Here is a 24,152-nt window from a genome sequence, read left to right on the forward strand (position 1 = left end):
ATGGTGGTTGTCAGTATACGTTAAAGGTACAAAACATCAAAAAAGCTACAAAGTTTAGTAGCAGTGAGGTTATAAATTATTTCACTGTACATTTTTAAGCTGTAAATATTTACAGGTTGTTCTGCAAAGCTGTTTTACATTTTTACCGGAGGTTTTTTTTTTATAATTCATCTGAAAACAACAGCTTTTTTTTACAGTTACAAGGCACTAGAAAGATAGTCGTCTGTCAAGTCACTATCCAAAATCAATTTCATTAATACAAGCGATTAATTTAAGCAATCTTAAAAGCATGTTAGTTTATTTTATCTATTTAGTTTGTTCACAATTATGTTCGACAACATAGTAGGGCAAAAACGTTTAGTAAACTTTAGTAAAAATTAAGAATATAAACTGCAAAATGTCTGGAGTTACCTTAGAATTCCAAGGCTTATTTGTCCAGCAAGTAAACTAAAATTTCAAACATTCAGTCATACAGGAGTCATCTATGAGCACTTTTGGTCCTGTGTATTTCTCACTGTCAGTATTTTGTCTACTAGCGAAACAATGGACATACATCTAAAGATAATTTTGTCATTAATGTTTTTCAAAGCATTTTGCGGTGGAATGACACTTGAAAGATGGAATATAAATAATATACATTTATGGCTAATAATATAAATTTATGGCTAGAAAGTTTCTTAAAAACAACAAAAAATTATTTTTGCCATTTACCAATTAATTTACAGATCTAAAATTATTGGAGCATAATGACTTGATAACTTTTTTCATTTTGTTCATTTTGTTGTGTGCATTATGCATTTGTGAGTACCTTTTACACTTAACTCAAAGCAAAATAAAACTAAAAGGAAGAGTCAACTATTTTGTTGTCTTCTCCTCTCCCATTCGCAGCTTACCACGTCCACTGTTTTCCACATTTTTCATAACTGTGGTGAGAAATGACCAGTGCTGAAATAGTTTTCATGACACTTTAAACAAACATCAAGCAGCAAAAGTCTGAAGGTCATCTTACATCCACTCCTACATTTAAAAAATATATTTTTTACTGCTTGTTCAGTTTAGTCACAATTCTGTACCAACTTATCTATCTTAGTATTCTTTCAAGAGGTCATTTAATTAACTGAAAATTTCCTTCTTTCAGGATATTCTGCATAAGTACAGTATTCTGTTCCTCTGCATCAGGGAAAGAGATCATGTGCTACTAAAGTATTCAAGTGCACAAACAGCATGCACAGAGACTGCAGATAGAGCCAGGGAGCGTAAAGACTCATTCGTCGTATTTGTTTTCAACCACGTCACGCACAGCTACTGAGACCAATTTGCTCTCCCTGAATCCAAGACGACAGAGTGTATTTTCTGACAATTTCTGTGAAAGTGTCATTCTGTACATGATTTCCAGCAGACCCTTTTAAGATGGATTAAAGTAAATTTTAGTATCAATGATGGCTGTGGTATCATGCAAAGCAGGATGTCAAATTCTCAGAAAGCCTGACTGATGATTACATAAAGGGTGTGACTGTAAAAGCATGTGCACTTTCCCCATTCAGAACAGTTACAAATGAAGATTGAGACTGCCATTAATTCCCAATAAACATGTCAATCAACAGTCACCCATGTTTGGTTGTCGCTTTGTAATCTGATTCCTAGCTCAATTAAATTACCATGTTGTGGCATGACTTGTGAAAAACAAGCAGAATGCCATTTTCTAAATGTCTTTAAAAAATGTTTGTGAGATGCTAGATATGTGTTTGCAGACTTTGAATGACATACAAAGTCATTCCCCCCCAAAAAATAGGAGCTATATTCAGTAATCCAATTAAGATGATTAGAAATTAATGCACACTTACCTCTATGCTGGTGCTAAGGCTGGGCAGGGTGTCTGAAGTCACCGTTGTGCTTTGAATGCTGGAGAAGTCCCACAGGTTTACTGGGGGTATTGCATCTGGCACTTTCACTGATTCCCCACATCTCTGATTATCCAATAAGGTCACTTCATAAAATTCCTGGATATCTGTTAAAAGAAAAGATTTATTGAATTTTTTTCTGTAATACCCATATCTGAGTGAGCTTATTAAAAAGAAAAGGATAAGCAAGATACAGTGGCCCCACAAAATATGTATGTAAATGTAATAATTTCACTGCATACACAATTTAATTTCATAAAGTCATTTTTGCCATTAATTATAAACAATCAGCAACACTGTAATTCTTTTAGTGGATCCATGGAGTCATTTCCATTCAAGTTCATACAGGGCGCAGCAGCCACAGGTGTAGTTTATCAAATTAACTATGAATGTTTCACTAACGTTTGACAACTGGAAAATGGCCACTTTCTTACATTTTTAATTGTGTCTTAAGTGTCCAAATGTCTTTTAGTGGTGCACTATATTTCCAAGATGGATAGATGGATAGAAGTATTTTGAAGGTCATTCAAAGGCACAGTAATTGTGCAGATTAAAGTCTTGTGAATGCTTGTTCATTAATGGTCAGGGTCTCTTTACTGATGTTATTTAGTAGCCAGTGACATGAATCTATAAATACACATTTTACAGTGAACATCAGTTTAAAGATTACAAACAAGAGTGTCGACTGAAGCTAGAGGTCATGGGAGATTTAAAGGTCATTAACAGCTTTTACAACATTCATCAGGTTATAAACATAACGATGCAAGGGTTCAGCAAGTTTGCTTTCAACAAAAACAACAGATGGACCCCACAGGAACTTTTATTATGAACATTTATAGCACTTATTTGAAAGCCAGCACCCAGTCATAAGTAAACATGGATATTTATGTATGTGCATGGCAGATAAGACAGAAGCTCACACCACTTAAAAAAAAAAAAAAAATCTGTTGCAATCCACACAAAAGGAACATGTGCGGTTTAAAATAAATTAGGGAACTAGTCTCTTCCACAAGTAGAGGGGAAATGACTGTTTGAAAGAATGGTGTACTGTGGTTAGCAATGCTGCTCGACACTCGGCCAAGGGAGAAAATAGCATAGGGGTATAGCTCTTCTATGCATGTCAGAGATTGGGTAACAGGTCTGAAAATACCTGCGGGATCACATGAACCTACACAGCAATGAGAATAAATATTTTTATAATGCACACTGGTGGGGGTGATTCCCTCATCTCTGGTTTCCCTTTGAAATACTGTGACCAGTGACTTCACAGCCCCTCTGAAAAACCACTGCAGGCTTGTAACTGGGCTCCCACTAGTGAGCATTAATAATTTAAATCTAGAATATTTTATGTAACGTTAGGGTATGTAATGCTTTTTATAAACATTTTTTGCTATACTGGTCTGTACAGCAATGGATTGCAATACTGTGCAAGTCTCAGGACCTTAAAATATTCACCCAATGTTCAGTCCAAATGCAATGACAGAATGTCCTGTAACCAACTGTCACCTCCACACACCCAAAAGGGAGAGTTTGGTGCATGGCTACTGTCCAGGCTAAGCCAGAGGGGGAAAAAAAGATGCCTACTTTTACCTGTCAAGACATATCTGTACTTTTTATATACCAATGAAACACAAAAAAAGGCATTTGAAAAGAGTGTTTGAAAACATGCTGTGACACTAGAAATGCAGAAGCTGCATATTCCAAATTTAATGTTGGCCAGAAATAAAATAAAACATTTGTCCCACAGACACAAAAGTTCAGGTTGGCTAAACTAATCCAGGATTTATTTCTTGAGATGAATCGCTGTTCCTTCACTTGTCAGTTCCCCTTGTAAGCCTCAGAGAAGCTAGAAGTTGTCACAGAATCCAACCATTTAACATCTGACTGACCTCTCAGTCATGCAACTACTCCCAAAATAAAACAACAACAAAAGGAAAACAAATACGGAGTCCGTTTACTGAAAACTAAAGACCAGAGTTACTCAGGGGAAATATAAGAGCCTTCACTTCACCTTATTAAAAATACTATTTTGATTTGTTTGTATGTTTTTTTGTTTTTTGAAAAATCACTGATCACAGGTTTTTCTTTCCTGACTCTGACTACCTGGAAATTGAAATTTCAAACTGACATTTCTATTTGTGTGCCAGTGACTGACATTATTCCAAAGCATGTGTATAACATGTAGTGACATCTGATGGAAGGTAACTGCTGGTTATGCGACAACTCTTTAGTGTTAGAAGAAAAAAAAGAACGGTAGAACACAAGATGACAAGAGCAGCTTGAAATTTGCAACCAACCTGCCCAAAATTAATGATAAAAAATAAAAACAAACAATGCTTTCTTATCCCTAAAAATCTTCTTGGAACATACATAATACAATATCATTAAAAAATATATATATATTTGATTTCAATGTTTGTATCCTACAGGATAAATCAACCCTTTGAAAATAAATAATTTAATAAATAAATTCACTAAAAAACAGAACACATTTATCAATGCTTGTTACAATAGGTTGTAACTCCTGAACGCTTTGGAATACAGACCTAAGGTTGATCTCTTTTTAAAGACGACACATAGCAGGTCATTGATGTGAAAATATTTTAAAATAAGAAAGAATAAAAAAAGTTATAAAAGTTTGTTTACAGTAAAGATGATGTTGTATAGCCTACTATTTTTATTTTATATAAAAATAATTACTCTGAAATCATATATCTCATATATCATATATCTCATAAACTCATATATCTAACCAAGCTGTGTTCCAAATTTTAAGTTGATATCACAACAATTGTGATTCCTGTGACACTCAAACTCACTCAATCACTTCTATTACAAACCAGTCTCCAAATATGGAACAGTGACTGTCTGACCTTTCCAACGATATGTGTTTTGTCTAGATTTTAAAAAGATTAGATTTTTTTAAACACAAGCCACAAAATCACAGTCTGTATATATATGTTTTTATATCTTGATTTATACAAGGGATGCAACGATACCGATAATGAGCAACTGTACTCGTCAAAATGCTCCGATACAAAACGGCACAAAATACCACACAGCAGAATGGAGTTATTACATTAAGGTTGTCTATGCAGGAGTTATTAGATTAAGGTTGTCTATGCAGGATATCTATGCAATAAATATAATGTTAAACATTCAGTATTAACGCATGTACAGCTTACATGTGCGAGCTGATAAAGGCTGCTGAATGGTTTGAGGGCGCTGCGGTGGAGATGTGCGAGCTTGTCGAGTGAACATACATTTCATCACTGGAAAGTTTGTAGTTGTGTCAAAAACAAGTAAAACAATGCACAGGTTACTTAATGGTAGGGAGGGAGAGGGAGAGGGAGAGAGAGAATGCTCACACACTTCTATTGTGTGTGTGAGTGTGTATCAGGGATGGAAATTAACTTTTTTGATTTCAAAATCTACCAGCCACTCAATGTTTTTACCAGCCACTTTCTTGTTTTTAACCAACAATGTGTAACTGCACGTGAAAATTAATACTACAAGATCTACAATACTTAAGCAGTTTATTTAATCTCAAGTCTCAATAAAATACTGACATTTTCTCTTTTAGTGATACTCAAAAATGCTGACTATCTAGGCAGCTTACTAGGTTTTGAAACAGCCGACTCTTGCTGAAGTAGCTCATTCTCTCAGCTCCGTAGCACAACCGATGATACACCACACTGCACTTTTTTAATGCACAAAAACATTTTTTACGACATTCTAAACTGTTTTCATACACATTGATCATGTTGTATTTAATTCCAAAGGAAAGGATTCACCAGTATTTGTATGTATAAGTTAGGGCTGTGCAAAAAAATCGAATGCGATTTTCATGCGCATATCATCAGTAAAGATGCTCCTGTGATTCAGGGCTCTAGACTGCGACCAAATTTTGAGAGTGTGCGACTGAATTTTACATCCAGTCGAACATGTGCGACCAGTAGATTTGCACACGCACGCAAACACACACACACACACACAAACACACACACACTCGCACACATACTAATGAGACGCGAGCACACACTCGCGTCTCATTGAGTGATGTCTGTCTGTGAGGCGCCAAATGCGTGTGAGAAGAATAGGGAATGGCCACTGTAAGTGGCTAAAATGTGTGGAGGGGGAGGGGCCTAGAGATAATTGAGGGCGCGTAAACATCTGTGGGAAGGAAACAGAGACAAATATCATCACAACCTGATATGTGCGTGCGTCTGAGCTATGAGCAAGCGAACTATTGTGGTCTTCCGACCTCTTGCGGCTAGTGTACCAGTGCCAGAGTCTACAGTGTCACCGTCAGATGATGATTCAGAGTCAGAGATTGGTGTGGCGAAAAAAGTCCGCATTCACCATTTTCGAGAAGACTGGCTGAAAGAATTCAGATGGCTAAGGTACTATAAGCATTAGAACTACCTTTCACCAAATACAAAAGCCAGCTCGACCTTCAAAGGAAGAATGGCTTAAAACTTAACGAAACATACAACAACGATACAGCATGCACACAAACTTTTTTTACTAAGCACATTTTTTATTCTGAGTGTATGGAATTTTGTTTACTATTTGTACTGTCATGACAGCGATTGTCCTGTCAGTTTACCTTGTTGTTGCATCTTCAAAAGTGCAGAATAAAATGTGACACTGAATTTGAAACCACACATTGTAATTTCTGCATCTATTATTAAAGTATTTATTAGTAATACAGTGGAAATTAGTAGATTTGGTTAGCATGTTGATTTACGGTGTGCGCCCCTAAATTTTCTGGTTGTGCCCCTAAAATTTTCACTTGGGGGCCACTGTGCTCCTAGTGAAAAAAGTTAGTCTGGAGCCCTGTGATTAGAAGCAGGGTCGGCGCCAGCACATACAAAACGAGGGGGCCTCGTTGTGTCACTGGGGGGGCATACCTCCACGGCAGATATATTTGAACAAAAATAACTTAAAATGTAAATTACATTTTAAATTTTTTAGCATTATTGCACCATTTACTGGATTTTTATTTCTGTGCCCCTGAGAGTATGATTTAGAATGTTCAGTGACATCACAGAACTGCCAGATTCAAACAGCTTTCGCGCGTTGGCTGGCACTGAGCCAGAGACGGACGCGCTCAGAGCTTGTCATATATTACAATTTATATGCAGTGTTTTCAACCACATAATGTTTATTTTGGTTTCATACATTTAAATATACATAATCACTAGTAAAATAATACATTGGTAGTTTGTAAAATACACACATATGTCTATGGAAGCAGCAAAAACTATTGAATCAAATGTAATTTGCCGACGTGTTTAGTCATATATCAGACACACATTGCAGAACAATAAAGTTTACTCTATTCTTCGCCCAGTTCAACAGCCACTTACTTTCATGTAGTTCGGGAGAAACTGGGGAATTCAAGTGCTGTACGTTAAATCCGGCTGAGCGCTCATCTCTTTATAGATCAAGATCATTTATAAAGAAGAATCGGAATATCAGATTGTTGACATGGTAAGCAAGTTTGCATATATATATATATATATATATATATATATATATATATATATATATATATATATATATATATACTGTTAGTTATTGTGGCTGCTGTGTGTCACGTGACAATAATGACGCGTCGCCATGGAAACAAGGGCTCATTTAAAATATTTGAACTTACGCGTGAAAGGGTTGATTTTAGAGCTGAAACAACGAATCGATTTAATCGATTAAAATCGATTATTAAAATAGTTGTCAACTTATTTAGTAATCGATTCGTCGCTAAATAACTTTTATTTGCCATAAGCGGCTCATTTCGTGCATATTTCAAATCTGCGGTGACCAAAGTGTGGCAGTAATGAGCCACCGGAGGTTTTACTCAGCCAGTACAGCAGGTGAAGTAGCGAATAGCCAATAGCTGGCCTCGTTTTATGTCACGTGATCCCGAACAGCGTCTCTGCAGCATTCAGCGGGAAGTGGGGGTACTTTACTTTGTGCTTTCAAAATGAAGAGTAACCTGTAAACTCTGCACTACTGAACTGTTTAAGGGGCCGTTCACATATCGTGTCTTTTGCGTGCTCAAGTTCGTTATTTCCTATGTAGGCGCGCAGTATGCACTCTCATAATGGAAGCGACGCGGTCGCGACACGCACGCGGTGCGATGCGCCCGTTTTTCCAGGCGCGTCCACACCGCATCCATTTATCCTTTGCTGAAATTTGCGGGTCTTCAAGGAGAGGGCACGTCATGGAGAGAGCACGTCATGGTTGCTTAGCAAAGGCAGACGCCTCAGGGACGCTTCTGCCCGAGCGCTTTGGAAAGAAGGAGAAAGCGGCGCGACTAGCGTTTTCCACGCGTTTTTAGGTGCGATATGTGAACGGCCCCTAAGAATTTTATTTGTGCAGATTCTCCAGTACAAGGTTGTTTGCAAATATTTAGTCGTAAAAGCTGATAACATTGCTTTTTAACAGTTAACATTTAAAGCTTTACAAACATGTTATGTGATCAGTTTGTCGTTTACCAGTTCATAATTCAGACTTGCAGCCTAATTATGACTGAATGAGAGAGGTAAATGTTTGAATATATTTAAAATGCACTTCTTTTCTAAGTATTCACTGCTCTTTTTCACACAGCAGGTTTTTTGTGTGTGTCCCAATTTTTTTTTTTCTGGACAACCTTCTGATGGATTTTACTTTAAATTGTGAGTTCCATTCAGGTTTCATGCCATTGGCACTTTTTTTCGAAGGATTGTTTACAATTGGTTAAAATCTCTTAAAAATCTATGCTGAATGATAAAGACCCTTTATTAATAATTTACTTGGGGAAAAAATGGAAAAAACTAAAATATAAGTACGTAAACCGATTAATCGATTAATCGTAAAAATAATCGACAGATTAATCGATTATCAAAATAATCGTTAGTTGCAGCCCTAGTTGATTTTAAAAATATTTATATTTTCTTAGTAAACAACAATATCCAAGTTAATTAAACATTTTTTTATTGAGACTATAAAAAATAATTCTGTATCTATTTTTAGGTGGCTATGCCACAGATCCAAAGCACTGAAGTACAGCCTGCGTAGCTCCACTTTATCAATGATGTTGGCTCCAGTTGTTTCTTCAACTACATATTCCGTCAGGTTCTTGTTTACCTGTCGCCTCCGTTTTGCTGAAACAGGTGTATTTTTAGTGATTGTTGTAACTGTGTCACAGAGAATGCAGAATTCATCTTCGCTGCGGAGATTGCGCACACATTCGGCAGGTGAAGATACAAGTTTCATCTCAGTTAAAAGGCCTGTATCCTCTCCTTGCAGAGTGATATTGGCAGGATTGAGCAAGAAAAGAACCTAGGGTAGCAACCAGTGGCGTAGCGCTGGTGCGCTGCTGCTGTGGAGGGAGACCGTTGACAGACCAGGCTCTTGTCTTCATGACAACAATATCAACTTTTTTTACACACCTACGCCTACTGATAAAGGACACCGTCAAAAGTATTGACGGCGAAATAGATTGTTTGACAGGTGCAATATTTGAAAATCGATAATTATTTATTTTTTAAATTACATTTATATCTGAATTTATGTCAACCTATAGACTTTCAAATATCAAAATATCAGGAATTAATATGTATTTGTGCACAAAATGACAAACACATTTTCCTATTATATTTTGCCTGGAAACGCTTCCAACACGCACGCGTGTCGCGGTAAAAATAGGCGTCGGTTCTATTTCTAGCAAGCACGCGTTTTCCGCGCGGCTCGAGCCGCGCCTGAGATGCGCGTCTCACGCAGGCGGTCTGTAAGCTCTAACCTGTTAACATGGGAGCCGATTTAAAAACCAACACGCCACGCTACTGAGACGCTTGAGCCACGCATCCAGTGTGTCGCCGGCCTGAAGGTGGTGTGCTGACTAGAGGTGAGGGGGCACAGTAACCTAGGTGGCCGGGACAGGCCCCCTGGGGCCCCCTCGTGGCGCCGACCCTGATTAGAAGTATATCTCCAGCACGTGCGTTCAGATCAAGGTTGCCAGGCTTTCACAACAAATCCTGCCCAGTTGCTTCATAAACTAGTCCAAAACTAACCCAATCGCGTTTCCAGGAGGTTCCCCGATAAAAATTGCTTTCCGGGGTCAAAATATACTTTTTTTTAGAAGGGTTGCCCTAGTAAAATTCACATTTTAGGCGCTAAGTATCACGTTATTGGAATTGGAGTTGCTTCAACCCGCGGACATGAAAAACAACCGCAGACTTGGCAACACTGGTTCAGGTGAAGCGGCAGTTACTACACAGAGCCGTAGTCTACCGACAACTAACACAAAATCGTTTTCAAAATCGACAAAGAATCGCCTGCGATTTTAACATCGATTTTGTGTAGATTGTCAGTGAATTATGGCTCGGTGTAGTAAATGCCAACCAGTGTTGCCAAGTCTGTGGTTGTTTTTCATGTCCGCGGGTCAAAGCGACCCCAATACAAACAACGTGATATTTAGCCCCTAAAATGCGAATTTTACCAAGGCAACCCTGCTAAAAAAATATATATTTTAACCTCGGGAAGCAATTTTTATTGGGGAACCTCCTGGAAGCGCGATTGGGCTAGTTTTTGAGAAGCAAAGGCAGGTTTTGTTGTGAAAACCTGGCAACCCTGATCTGAACGTACATGCTGGAGATATACTTCTAATTACAGGAGCGTCTTTACTGATGAGATGTACATGAAAATCGCATTAGAATTTTTGCACAGCCCTAGTATAAGTGTATTTTTTATTTTTTTTATTTTTTTGTGGTACACGTGGGGAAACGTCCCCTGTTCAACATTGTATCACTGAAAGAAATCTCGGCTCGCAAACTTTACATCATCGACAGACGAACGCACACTATTTTTAATATATTGTCTCGTCATGCCAGAGCTGTCAAATGTGTAATGATGCAATGTTGTTTCTACATAACAACTTACAACCGTCTATGGCAGGGATAGGCAACTCCGGTACTGGAGGGCCACTGTCCTGCAGAGTTTAGCTCCAACCCTAATTAAACACACCTGAACAAGGAAATCAGTGTTTTGGGGATTACTGGATAAATACAGTCAGGTGAATTTTTATGAGGGCTGAAGCTAAACTCTGCAGGATAGTGGCCCCCCAGGACCGGAGTTGCCTATCCATGCTCTACGGAGACCTTGGCAATTGAATAGCCATTGGCTAGTAATTATTTTAGTTTACTCGACAGTCAGTCAAGCTTTTTCAGTCAAGTATCATTAAAGAATAGAACTTTAGTAATTAGAAGTAAATTTGATAACCATGTTTGAATGCTTAGTCGTTTTAACTGAACATTTTAACTGGACTGGTGGTGGTGCTTTTTTGGTCATTCAGTGTTTCTGTAATAAAAAAAATTATTTAAAAAAATTTGGGAAAAAAAACATACAAAAATACTGATAAGATAATAATAAAACGATTCCTACTAATAAAAACTATAAAACACACTAAGGATTACTAAGGATTAATGAGCTGCTGGATTCATGAATATTAATCAGGTTTTGTGTGTTCGCTCGAACTGATTTGCTGAAATCAAAACAGGGACGATAATAGGTGAGCGCACAGCCAATGAGACTGCCATTCGCACATTAACTCAGGTTAATAATACAGGTGCGCTGCGCATCCATTGAGGAAAAAAAGCACAGATCGTCTGACGGAGAGTCAGAGAGTGTTCACTAGTGAAAATATATCTGTGCTAAACTTACTGTGCGTTCACACCGCCGGCGTCGACAGCGTCAAAAAGCGCTCTTGCCGCTCTGCTCACGACGCTGCAGAAAGATTAGTGAGCGCTTAGACGCTCTGACGTAGATCGAATGCTTATTTTGTATTTAAAGTGGCCGCAAAGCAAACAAGCTTGTTGATCTCGTGCAGACTAACCACAAGGAGGGTAACGTTATAAGTTAACCTCATTACATATTGTTGTGGACGAAATATTAAGATCCTTTACTTAAAATTAACAAATCTCAGACACCTTGGTCAACGTATCACTTTTAATTTATTTTTTATGTCCCTGTACACAAACAGGGACACCTCATAGATTATTGCAAATTTGAAACAGCAATAATCAACCTGTCCTCCATTGTGCTTGGGAACTAATGGTCGGAGCTGCGTTCTCTGGAATCCTCTCAAGCGGTGGACTTCTACGTTCCGATTGGTTGCTGCCCAACCGCGTCATAGCTCATTACCATAAAGTTGCCTTGATTTCAACTCTCCTCGACGCTCTCAACGGCCAAGTCGCGCCGCGCCGCGCCGCTCCTCGTCGCTGCTCGATGCCGGCTTACATTGAAAATGAATGACTTCCGGCCGCTTTGACGCTCTCAACGCCGGCGGTGTGAACGCACAGTTAGCCTCCAACTAACACACTGGCGAGTAAAATCAGAGAATTTATTAGACATAATTTAGTAGCCAGAAGGAAGATTTAGTCGCATATGCGAGTGATTTGCTCGCAATGTAGAGGGTTGACTTACTAGCCACAGAGCTAACTTCTGAAAAAGTACTTTAAGAGTGGAAATAAAATTCATCCCCCTGACAGCAGTTATTAGACACGCGACCGATAATACTGCTTGTTAGTTTGCTTATTATGCTGTTAAAAACAATGATAAACACAACTGTCCATATAATCTAAAATGTTGCAGAATTCTGGAGGAAAATGAACTTACAGGGGTTTGACAGAGACATGACAGTATGCGCAAACTTGTGCACGATAACACATTCAACTCTTCACGCGATCTTGTATAACATGAGCACGTGCTATAAAACGTACTGTGAATTAGAGGTCTTCACAGTGCACCCGAGACCCGTCGACCCGGGACCCAACCCTGAAGGCTGGGACCCATACGGGTTCGGGTCTATATTTTAAATGATCAGCCGGGTCCGGGTCGGGTCCGAATCTATTAACTCTGGTCCCGGGTCTGTTTAACATTGTGTGTACTCTGAGAACACCTGCCCGTAATCAGACACTGCTTGTGTTTTTTGTAACTTGCAACTTGTAAAATTAGGAAAAGTAAAGTGTGAGCCAAAAAAAGCGCTCTCTCTCGCTGCCGTTAGAAGCAGAGCGCGCAGACTCAGAGTTAATGCAAGTGCCCGCATGGTAATAATGCTTGCAGGCTTGACAAACTTATATTTAATATATTTCAAATCAGCAACACAATCTGAGGTGAACTGTAATATGAATGTTTTCTATCACGCTCAAATTGCGTTAAACATATTTTAGGTTGATACAGCTAGCACGCATGTATAGTCTCCAGCATGTTTCATGTTTCTATGGCAATCAGTGAGGGACACTTCGACCGCCAAACCGCACTTTACATTTTCTCCCATTTTTATAATAATATAAATGAACCGTTTAATCTTTAAGTTTTATTGGTCAGATTCAGACTCGATGCAGAGCAGAGAGCACAGAGATGATTGCAAATAAATAACATCAGTGGCGTTAATATAGTTCAAAAGGGCAAACAGTCAAAGTTATTATGCGAGTTAACTCGAGTCAGAATGTACATGTGCACAGTTGCATTTGTCATCCGTCACCATGACATCAAGTGGACTATTTGAAGCTGAAATAATGAGTGGATTAAGCTTGGACTTGGAATAACATGGATAACTTTCTTGTCAGAGGATTGTAATGCATCACAGGCAGTCGGGTACAAAGAAGAGAGACTACGGGTCCTTAAATTAGGTAAGACAAAAAGCTGTATTTTTTGCAACAGGTTTATTGACTTGTAATAGCAATTTAAGGTGGAATATGTGACAATTGGGTCCAGTCGGGTCTGTGTCTTCTATTTAGCCATTTAATTCATTAAATTTCAATGTAAACCTAATAAGTTAATGCTGAATAACAGCTGTTTAAACTGGCAAGTCCCCTCCAACATGTGTAAATATGTGAACTAGACAAACTTTTATCTGAGTTTGAGTAGATTTCCCACTACAGGCAGCCATGCAGTTTTAAATACTTCCTGTGAGCTAAACAAAGAATGGAGAAACAAAAGTCACATCATTTACATACTCACAATAAACGACCATTCAAAATGAAACCAAGAAATAAGACCTACACTTTCACTGCTCCTTCCCACAGCTTCTTAAATGTTTCTATGCCCCAGGATTCATCGTCCCTTTTAGGTTTACTGAAAACAATCTGGGACAAATATATCAAGGGTCCTAATGACAGCATTTAGATTTTCTAAAGTGCTGAATCATCATGCATCAAACAAATGAAAAATGCAATATATAAGAGTGTGCATTTATATAGCACTGTAGCAGAGTCAGCTGCATTAACAGAGCAAAATATTTCATTTCAATAAATTGAAGTTGAAATATTTCCGGCAGTCATATCACCCTGGAGCCCAAGAACGGTTGCCCACTGAAGCTAAGCAGGACTGAGCCTGGTCAGTATCTGGATGGGAGACCTCCTGAGAAAACTAGGTTGCTGCTGGAAGAGGTGCTATTGAGGCCAGCAGGGGGTCACCCTGTGGTCTGTGTGGGTCCTAGCATTAGGCATAAGTATTATTTTTATCTTCCCTTTACACACTCTCCTTTTCTGTCGTCTCTTTTCCACCTCTATCATGTGTTTCTAAAACATTCTGGTAGTCTCTCAACAATGCTCTAACATCACATGCAGATGGACACACAATCTTTCTAACCTGTATCCTATCTCTACATCTTCTACTGCACCTCTTTCTTTCTCTGTGGGTCTCTGGAATTGTCAGTCAGCTGTCAACAAAGCAGACTTCATTTCTGCTTTTTCTTTACAACCCACACTCAGCTTTCTTGGCCTGAGACCTGTAATCGTCCATAAGGGTGTACTCATACTAGGCACGGTTGCCATGAACCGGGCCCGAGTACGATTTTCCCCCCTCCCCACTCCCCCTCTGCTCAAGAAGAAGCGTGCTCCGGTGTAATGTACTACACCGAACCGACCCGGACCAGTCTATTATTTCAAAAGCTTGACCCGGACCCGGACCCGGACCCGTGTAGATACGAGAAATGCCTACCCGGACCCGTATATTATTTGAAAGCTGGACCCGAACCCACCGGGAAGACACAGACCCGACTGGACCCGATTGTCACATATTCCACCTTAAATTGCTATTACAAGTCAATAAACCTGTTGCAAAAAATACCACTTTAATACACCTAATTTAAGGAGCCGTAGTCTCTATTCCTCTATTCCTCTATTCCCTCTATACCTGACTGCCTGTGATGCATTACAATCCTCTGACAAGAAAGTTTTCCATGTTATTCCTCTCGTTATTCCAAGTCCAAGCGAAATACACTCATTATTTCATCTTCAAGAGTCCACTTGGTGTCACGGTGACGGATGACAAATGCAACTGTGCACATGTACATTCTGACTCAAGAATGCATAATAACTTCGATTGTTTGCCCTTTTGACGGCAGTGTTTGTTCTCCGAGTCCGATGACTCCGATCGCACGGGTATTACCAGGGCCGTTTGAAGGAAGTTGGGGGCCCCAAGCAAAATGGACATAGAGGCCCCCCGACCCCTGCACGCACGCAAAGCCAACAGGAACCACAGCATAGCCATACAGTTTAAGTTCACCCGCACTTTATATAAATAAAAAAAGGTTTACAGTGCAAATACTGCTTGAAAAAAAAAATGGGTGGGAATTCAATAGTGATTTGCAATAATATGACAGCACACACTTATCAATTTAAACTCTGGGCTGTGCAGGATATCAGCTATAATTATATATTGTACTGTGAACAATGACAATAAAGTTGACAGATGAATTAAGTGCATTTAAGTGCCATTCAGTTGGGGTTTTAAATAAAGCATTTTCTGAGATGCACATTAAACATTAAACACAAAACATTAATTTAATTTATATTTAAATTATTGAAAATTAAGCGAACTTAACTTTTTGGTAAACAAAGGGGATTTACTATTAAAAATAAAACATGGAAGAAATTTTGTGTGATTAAACCTTAAATAAAAAAAGGTTAGATTTTTTTTTTAGCAGTAGGCTGTTTATTGCCAGGTATGTTTACATATACGAGGAATTTTTTTTCGTGACAGAAGCTCCGCAGTACAACAGAATGACAGAGACAGAACATAAAACACATAATAAAAGAATAAAAAATACAAATAAGTAGATAGTGAATGACAATATACAAATGACAATTGTAGGCAGGTATATTACAAAATGCAGTTATGTACATGTAAATTATGTGCAAAATTTAAGTGTATACTAAGTATGTGTGTTAGATAAATAAAGTGTGTGTGTATATAAATATAAAGTGTAGTGTGTTTGCAGTTATTATCAGCTGTTCATAAGATGGATTGCCTGAGGGAAGAAACTAGTCCTGTGTCTGGTTGTTCTAGTGCTCAGTGCTCTGTAGCGTCGACCAGATGGCAACAGTTCAAAGAGGGAGTGTGCTGGATGTGAGGGGTCCAGAGTGATTTTGACAGCCCTTTTTCTCACTCTGGATGAGTACAGTTCTTGAATAGAAGGGAGGGTTGTACCGATGATTCGCTCAGCAGTCCGGACTACCCTCTGTAGTCTTCTGAGGTCAGATTTAGAAGCTGAGCTGAACCAGACAGTTACTGAAGTGCAGAGGATGGATTCGATGATGGTGGAGTAGAACTGTTTCAGCAGCTCCTGTGGCAGGTTAAACTTCCTCAGCTGGCGAAGGAAGTACAACCTCTGCTGGGCCTTTTTTTACGATGGAGTCAATGTGAATGTCCCACTTCAGGTCCTGAGAGATAGTGGTGCCCAGGAACCTGAATGACTACACTGCAGTCACAGGGCTGTTCATGATGGTGAGTGGGGGGAGTGCAGGGGGGTTTCTCCTGAAGGCCACCATCATCTCCACTGTTTTGAGCGTGTTAAGCTCCAGGTTGTTGAGAGTGCACCAGACAGCCAGCTCTTTTACCTCCTGTCTGTAAGCAGACTCGTCACCGTCCTGAATGAGGCCGATGAGTGTGGTGTCGTCTGCAAACTTCAGGAGCTTGACAGAGGGGTCCTTAGATGTGCAATCATTAGTGTACAGTGAGAAGAGCAGTGGGGAGAGACCACTGCCCTGGGGAGCTCTGGTGCTAATTGTACGGGTGCTGGATGTTTATTTTCCCAACCTCACTAGCTGCTGCCTGTCTGTCAGGAAGCTGTTGATCCACTGGCAGATGGAGGTGGGCACGGAGAGCTGATTTAGTTTGGGCAGGAGGAGGTTTGGGATGATCTGTAGGCAAACTGAAGAGGATCCAGCAAGGGCCCAGTGATGTCCTTCAGGTGGGCCAGCACCAGTTTTTCAAATGACTTCATGACTACAGACGTTAGAGCCACAGGCCTGTAGTCATTTAGTCCTGTAATTTTGGGTTTCTTAGGGATGGGGATGATGGTGGAGCGTTTGAAGCATGAAGGGACTTCGCACAGCTCCAGCGATCTGTTGAAGATATGTGTAAAGATGGGGGCCAGCTGGTCAGCACAGGATTTCAGACAGACTGGTGTTACACAATATGGGCCTGGTGCTTTTTTCCTTTTCTGCTTCCGGAAGACCTGGCGCACCGCATCCTCGCTGATCTGAATTGCAGGTGTGGGGGAGAGGGGGGATGCAGGAGGTGTGAATGGTGTGAACGGTTGTTTGGAGAGGCGTTCAGGGCTGGTTGCAGGAGTTGTGAATGGTGTGAATGGTTGTGTGGGGAGGCGTTAAGGGCAGGTGATGGGTGTTCTTTCAAACCTGCAGTAAAACTCGTTCAGATCGTCTGCCAGTCGTTGATTCTCTACAGTGCTGGGGGGTGGTGTCTTGTAATTGGTGATTTTCTTTAGACTTTTCCACACTGATGCAGAGTCGTTGGAAGTGAACTGAGTCCTTATTTTTTCAGAATAATTCCTCTTTGCCACTTTGATCTCTTTTTCCAGTGTGTATTTAGCCTGTTTATACAAGACATTGTCCCCCTTCACGTAAGCATCTTCTTTGGCCTGACGGAGCTGTCTGAGTTTTGCAGTGAACCACGGTTTGTCATTATTGTAAATTAGTTGAGTCTTTGTAGGAATACACATATCCTCACAGAAACTGATATATGATGTTACGGTCTCTGTGAGTTCATCCAGATCGGTGGCAGCAGCTTCAAAAACACTCCAATCAGTGAGGTCAAAACAAGATTGTAAATCCTGCTCTGCTTCATTAGTCCATCTTTTTACAGTCCTTGATACAGGTTTAGCTGATTGTAGTTTCTGCCTGTAGGACGGTATAAGATGAACCAGAAGGTGATCAGAACGACCCAAAGCTGCTCGTGGAACAGAGTGAAATGCATCCTTTATTGTGGTGTAACAGTGATCCAATATATTACTGTCTCTTGTGGGACATGTAACATGCTGTCTGTATTTTGGCAGTTCACGGGACAGATTGGCTTTATTAAAGTCCCCGAGAATGATTAAAACAGAGTCCGGGTGTTGTTGTTCTGTGTCTGTGATCTGATCAGCTGAGCTCACATGCGCTTGCGGAGGGATGTAAACACTGACCAGAATGAACGAGTGAAACTCCCGCGGCGAATAGAACGGCTTGCAGTTAATGAAGAGTGTTTCGAGATTTGAGCAGCATGTCTTCTTTAACACAGATACATCTGTACACCACCGTTCATTGATGTAAAAGCATGTCCCGCCGCGCGATTTCCCCGTTGATTCTGCGTCGCGGTCCGCTCTAAACAGCTGAAAGTCCGGCAGATGGAGCGCGCTGTCCGGTATGGTGTCATTCAGCCAGGTTTCCGTGAAACACAAAGCAGCAGAGTGCGAAATCCTTATTTGTCCGAGAGAGCAGAAGGAGTTCGTCCGTTTTGTTGGGTAGAGAGCGGAGATTTGCCAGATGGATGCTAGGCAACGGCGTTCAAAATCCGCGCTTCCTGAGTCTGACGAGCGCTCCCACTCGCTTCCCCCATCTGCGCGTCCTGAAGTGCTTGATCAGCGCCGCTGCTCCTCCGATAACAACGTTCACTAAAACGTCTGAATAATTGAAATAAGTAAAACATCCTGTTGTGTGTTCTGCCGAATGTTCAGCAGTTCATCCCTGGTGAAACTGATGGCAGGAATATCACTAAAGACAGGACAAACTAACAAAAACACAAAAACATATGCAGAGCCCGTCACGGAGGCAGCCATCCTGTATCGGCGCCAGATGCGCTCTCTTCATAAAAGCACTGGGACGTGGCGACATCAAAATGAGGAAACATCAAACTAACAAAACACTTTATAAAGACCCAGATCAAATAAAAGAGTTCAAGCAGGTAAGTTTCATAGTGTTTCCAATACATTGATTTATTTGTGGTGGTCTGACACAATATCAAAACTGACCACCACAAACAGATTTCCCAAAAGACTTTGTCTTCGTTGAATAAACATTAGCGATTCACGAGTCAAAGTCGAAACCCGCTGTGGATGTTTTTATATCACTGTATTTCTAATGAAAACCGACAGTCGTCAAAATTATGGTTGTCATTTTCATTTAAATTTTGCCTGTAATGTCTGAGCAGCATTTACAAATGCAGGCGGAGCGCTTTTCTGATTACAGCTGTTACCGGAGAAACCTCTCTCTCTCACGCTCTACAATCACCCCCTACTGGCAGAGAATGAATTTGCATATATATGCCACCACAAATAGAGCGCTAGTCTGTTTTGTTATGAATATTATTAAATATTTACATTTGAATGCTAGTGCTAGTTTTTATTAACTATTTAATGCTCCCATAACTTTTATCAGTGAATTGTGAATTGCATATGAATCTGAATTGTGAATCTAAAATACGCGTGCTAGAGAATGTACAAATGGTTAACATTGTGTCATCAGTCAGAAAAGCAGTTCTGGGCTAAGCTAACTTAGTTGTTATTCTTGGCTTTTAAATTAAATATGTACACAGTTTGGATTAAATTAAAGTATAGTCAAATTTTTTAATTGGCATGTTTTTGTGTGCTTTGGTACCGAAATTGGTACCGAGAACTGGTTTTCACTGGTATTGATACAGAATACTCAAATATTGGTACCATGACAACACTAGTTAGCACTTGTTTCTAAGTCTTGGCGATCTATACATTCAAGCGTTTTAAAACATTTACGTGCATTCAGATTATTCAGACAACAAGAATTAGGGCTGTTACTTTTTATTCGATATTCGAATATGACGTGAAATATCCGTAATAGAACTATAAATAAAATACCAGTTTTTTAAAATGCCATTTGTAGCGCATTTTTTACAGTCTTAGACCGTTTGTTTTTTATTTTATTCTTTGCCATCTTATCCAGTAGAGGGCACTCTAGACGTATAGTAGCGTAGGCCCATGACCAAATCTAGCGAATGTTCTCTAGTAGCCAGGCACATCTGTGCTCTCCGAACATGTGTTCTCCACCGTGGGGAACAATGTAAATAAAAAGAGTGCCGCACTTGATCCAGATCAAGTTGATAGACTGGTTTTTCTTGCAAACAATATTAAGAAATGAATTAGGCTAGGCTATATGCTTTGCTCCTGCTGCTGTTTAATTTGTCACGTTATTGTTCTGAATCTTTTTTTTTCTTTTTTTTTTGCCTAATGTTGTGGGATATGAATAGTGGCACTTCATATAAATTGATATTCATACAAGTTGATAACCTGCTGTTTCAAACATTAAGTAAAAAAATTTTTAATCCAGTGAGTCCTGTTTATGACTCGCTGTTAACACATTAGTGATTGAATCTCCATTAGGCTACGGTGTTTTTTTTGTTTGTTTGTTTTTGTTTTATGCGCGGGGAGGGAGGATAGATATTCGAATGTATTCGAATACATTGCATGACATTTGATATCCGTTCAAATTAGATTTTTCTCAAAAGTGACAGCCCTAATGAGCATACATAGAATTGATTCCTCTTTGGCATATCATTGCTTCTGAATAAACACATACACACAAAATCATCTCAAAATAACTGTCTCGGCAAGTATTAATGTAAACACAGTCGGTTATGTCTTAAGTGAACATATACAAATGGAGAAAGAATTGACTTGTGCATCATTATATTGGCTCCGTCCATTCGGTCTTAAAGGGGCAGCAACCTATAAATACCTGCTGTTCCATTAGTGCCACCTACTGTAAGAGAGTGACATTTGTATCTCATTCACAAATCTAAAATCAGACCATTCTGTTTTTTCTTCAAATTTTGTGTGTTAAGTGTTAAGCATCTTTTTCGATTATAATTCAAATGCAGTGGTTGCAACTGGTTTTAAAGAGAGCAGGCAAAGCCTTTGTTTATATGAAGAGATTTATTTTAGTTATATACTTTTTATTTGATTTGGGATTTGTTTTAAAATATCAAGTTTTATTTTTTAATATTTCAATTTCACAGAGAAATATGCAGCATTTTGTCTGATAAATAATAGAAGGACACATTTTCATTTATAATTTGTATCGTGTAATCTGTATTATGAATTTTACTGCATCGTAAATTTAGTGAATCATTACACCCCTAGTTTTTGCTGATCATGCTGATTTATCCACAGTAAAGTTCAGAATATGTCTTCTTTTATTTGGGCTAGTAAATTAATTCTGGGCTACCAAAACCTGAAGTATGCCTGCCCGAAGGGCTACCAGGGATTTAGAAATTTTGCAAGCCCTGCATTGTCATAACATTTTGATCTGAAAAGAAGTGACGAAAGTGAAAAAAAAAAAAAAAAAAAAAAAAAAAAAAACATTGCTTAATATCAATGAAAAATAAAGTCAGGGAACTACACTAACCTTTTCCACTGGTGGCACTTGCGCTACTTTTTCAGTTACTGGTGCAAAATATGATATGGTTACACAATTTATTTATACTAAGCCGCTGTACATAATAATGAACAAAAATGAAACTGTATTGCATACATATGTGTTTTTTATTTTACTTGCCATATTTAAACCACATACCTTCTTGTTTTATTTCTTACAGTACACACAGTGCATTGCTCCATCTTGGTACCTTAACCCAGGGCCGTAGCTGGGGTTAGAGGGGCCCTGGTGCAGGGTGTACAGTGGGCCCAGTTTGAATTTGTTTAATTTGCACTTTATGTTCGTTCTATTTATTTATTTGTGCTATTTACACAATTTTTTTTACATTTTTTAAAGTTTTTGTTAATTTAAAATAGCACTACATAGTCTTCACTGTAAAATTAAATACACAGTCAAACCAAAATGTATTCAGACAACATTTCTCACAGTTTATTTGCTATAGTTTAGAAATTGTCACAGTTTATTTGCTATAGTTTAGAAATTGGTAGTAAAATATGACAAGAACTCAGTTAAACTGTGTCAGAACAAATTCCTCTTGATAATGTCAGAAAGCTTTGATAGAAAGATATGTAATGGAATCAACCAAAACTTCAGACAACTGTCAGTATGACAATATTTACTAGGGGTGCTCCGATCACGATCGGCCGATCTTTATGCGCATCTCATCAGTAAAGCCGGTTATCTAATCAGCGGTTAATTCCATCAGGTGCGTGATTTCACAGAGCAGCTGTTACTACACAATGCAATCCAACCAATGCAGCCCTCTAGTCAGGTCCCTAATTTATTATTATTATTTTAAATCAATTTCACTGGTAGTCTACAGTATGAATCATTTTGGGGTTTAATATTTCACAACCCACTAGTAAAACAATATAATCAATTATATCATATTTTTGGATTGACTGTGGATAAATTCTTGTTAAAACTATAAAATAATTCAATCAAGAGAGTGATTTTCTTTAATTTTCTTGGATTAACATTAAAGACACTGACAGCAGAGCTAGTAAATTAGGCGGGGTTACTTTAAGAGACAATGCATCCATTATAATGACACACATCCAATTTCTTTCTCAACTATTTACTTTCACTTAAGATATGACCACAGACTATTTCGAACACACTTTCCAAGACAGTTGTTTTGACATATTTTGTATGTATTTGTTGTCGGTACAAAAGCAAGACTCTGAGATGCGTCTCTACTTGCACCCTGAACACCAGAGCACTGCGGTGCTGAATTAAGTGCTTTCACTTTTCGTCTCTTTTTTTCCTGTTAGTTTAAACTGCGATTTGTATTTGTTCGTTCAGGTGCAGGAGGACGCAAATGTCCTGAAGGAGAGCTCGGTTAGGTGTTGCTGTTCGTGAGATGCGGCACTCTCGTGCACACAGAAAACAGCAAGCGAGTAACTACTCAGTTCAGCTTTCCCGCATCTCGTGTTTGAATGCTTTTGACTCTTTTGAATGTTTAAATTGCCAAGCCAACTTGATGTGTTGAATGCTTGGAGCACGTTATAAAACGTATTGTTAAAATACACATTTCTGTTTTAATAAATGCTCATATTAGATTATAGCATAACACACAGGTACAAAAATAATCAGTGATACATTTGCAACCCCATAAAAATTAGGGTCGCAATGGCTTTTCAAAAGGTTGCATATGCGTGCAGTGTAGTTCCCTGAAAGTGCTTGCAAATTTCTAAAGAAAACAAAAAAAATTTGAACAATTAAAAAAATCCAAATGTAAGACACTCTCAGAAACTTTCCACTTGGATTTCACAGGTTTTTTAGGTTGTATTTATGTTCAGTATGGAATCGCCAAGACCGTGATGCAAGGGTCACCCAAACTGCACAAAACACTCGCCAACACGAGAGAAAGCTGCAGTCGCGCAGTGACCCTACAGCCCACCATGCCCCATGTGAAGGCTCTCCACACGGGATGTGGCAAGCGGTGGAACCGAGGGGGCGCCTGTGCCACGGTCCTGTGGTGGACATTAAAAGCCCAAATTACACCCACTTCAGCTTCTTTTACATCAGAATTTGCTGAGTTTCTGTCTATGTTGAGCTTGAAGTTCCATAGAATTCTTATTGTGGGGGACTTTAAGATACATGTGGACTGAAGTGACTCTGCGGTTGCCAAGGAATTTTTTATCGCTTCTTGACTGTCTTGAACTGCAACATTCCGGAAGTGGAAGTCTATTGATCAAACAGATTTTTCTACTTCTGTCGTATCCACTTTAAGTAACCAGCATTCAACATCTTTGGAGGAGAAAGTTTCACAGTTTAACAATGCACTTGTTACTAATCTTGACTCTTATGCTCCTCAAAGGTCAGGTCAGATTACTTCAGCCCGCACTGTTCCTTGGTATAATGATAATTTGCGCACTAGGAAGGCTAGGAATTTTTCTCAGATTATTGAAAACAATCAAGGAAACCCAAGACATTTGTGTCAAACTATAAATAGACCGCTTAAAGTTGATGCTGCCACCACCTTGCCTGTTTCTCAACAGCTATGTGATTC

General features: G+C 39.2%; 1 protein-coding gene across 16 annotated transcripts in view; it reads right to left on the bottom strand.

Annotated features, from left to right (window-relative positions):
• dlg1b (discs large MAGUK scaffold protein 1b) overlaps positions 1 to 24,152 on the bottom strand; it is a 147,264-nt gene that overhangs the window by 109,398 nt on the left and 13,714 nt on the right. For all 16 annotated transcript variants that reach the window (XM_052547421.1, XM_052547406.1, XM_052547412.1 and 13 more), the window contains exon 3: positions 1,845 to 2,008. In XM_052547421.1, the coding sequence (XP_052403381.1) occupies positions 1,845 to 2,008 (164 nt within the window). The remainder of the gene's footprint in view (positions 1 to 1,844; positions 2,009 to 24,152) is intronic.

The sequence above is a fragment of the Carassius gibelio genome, chromosome B2, assembly GCF_023724105.1.
Source record: "Carassius gibelio isolate Cgi1373 ecotype wild population from Czech Republic chromosome B2, carGib1.2-hapl.c, whole genome shotgun sequence".
In the NCBI taxonomy this organism is placed as follows: domain Eukaryota; kingdom Metazoa; phylum Chordata; class Actinopteri; order Cypriniformes; family Cyprinidae; genus Carassius; species Carassius gibelio.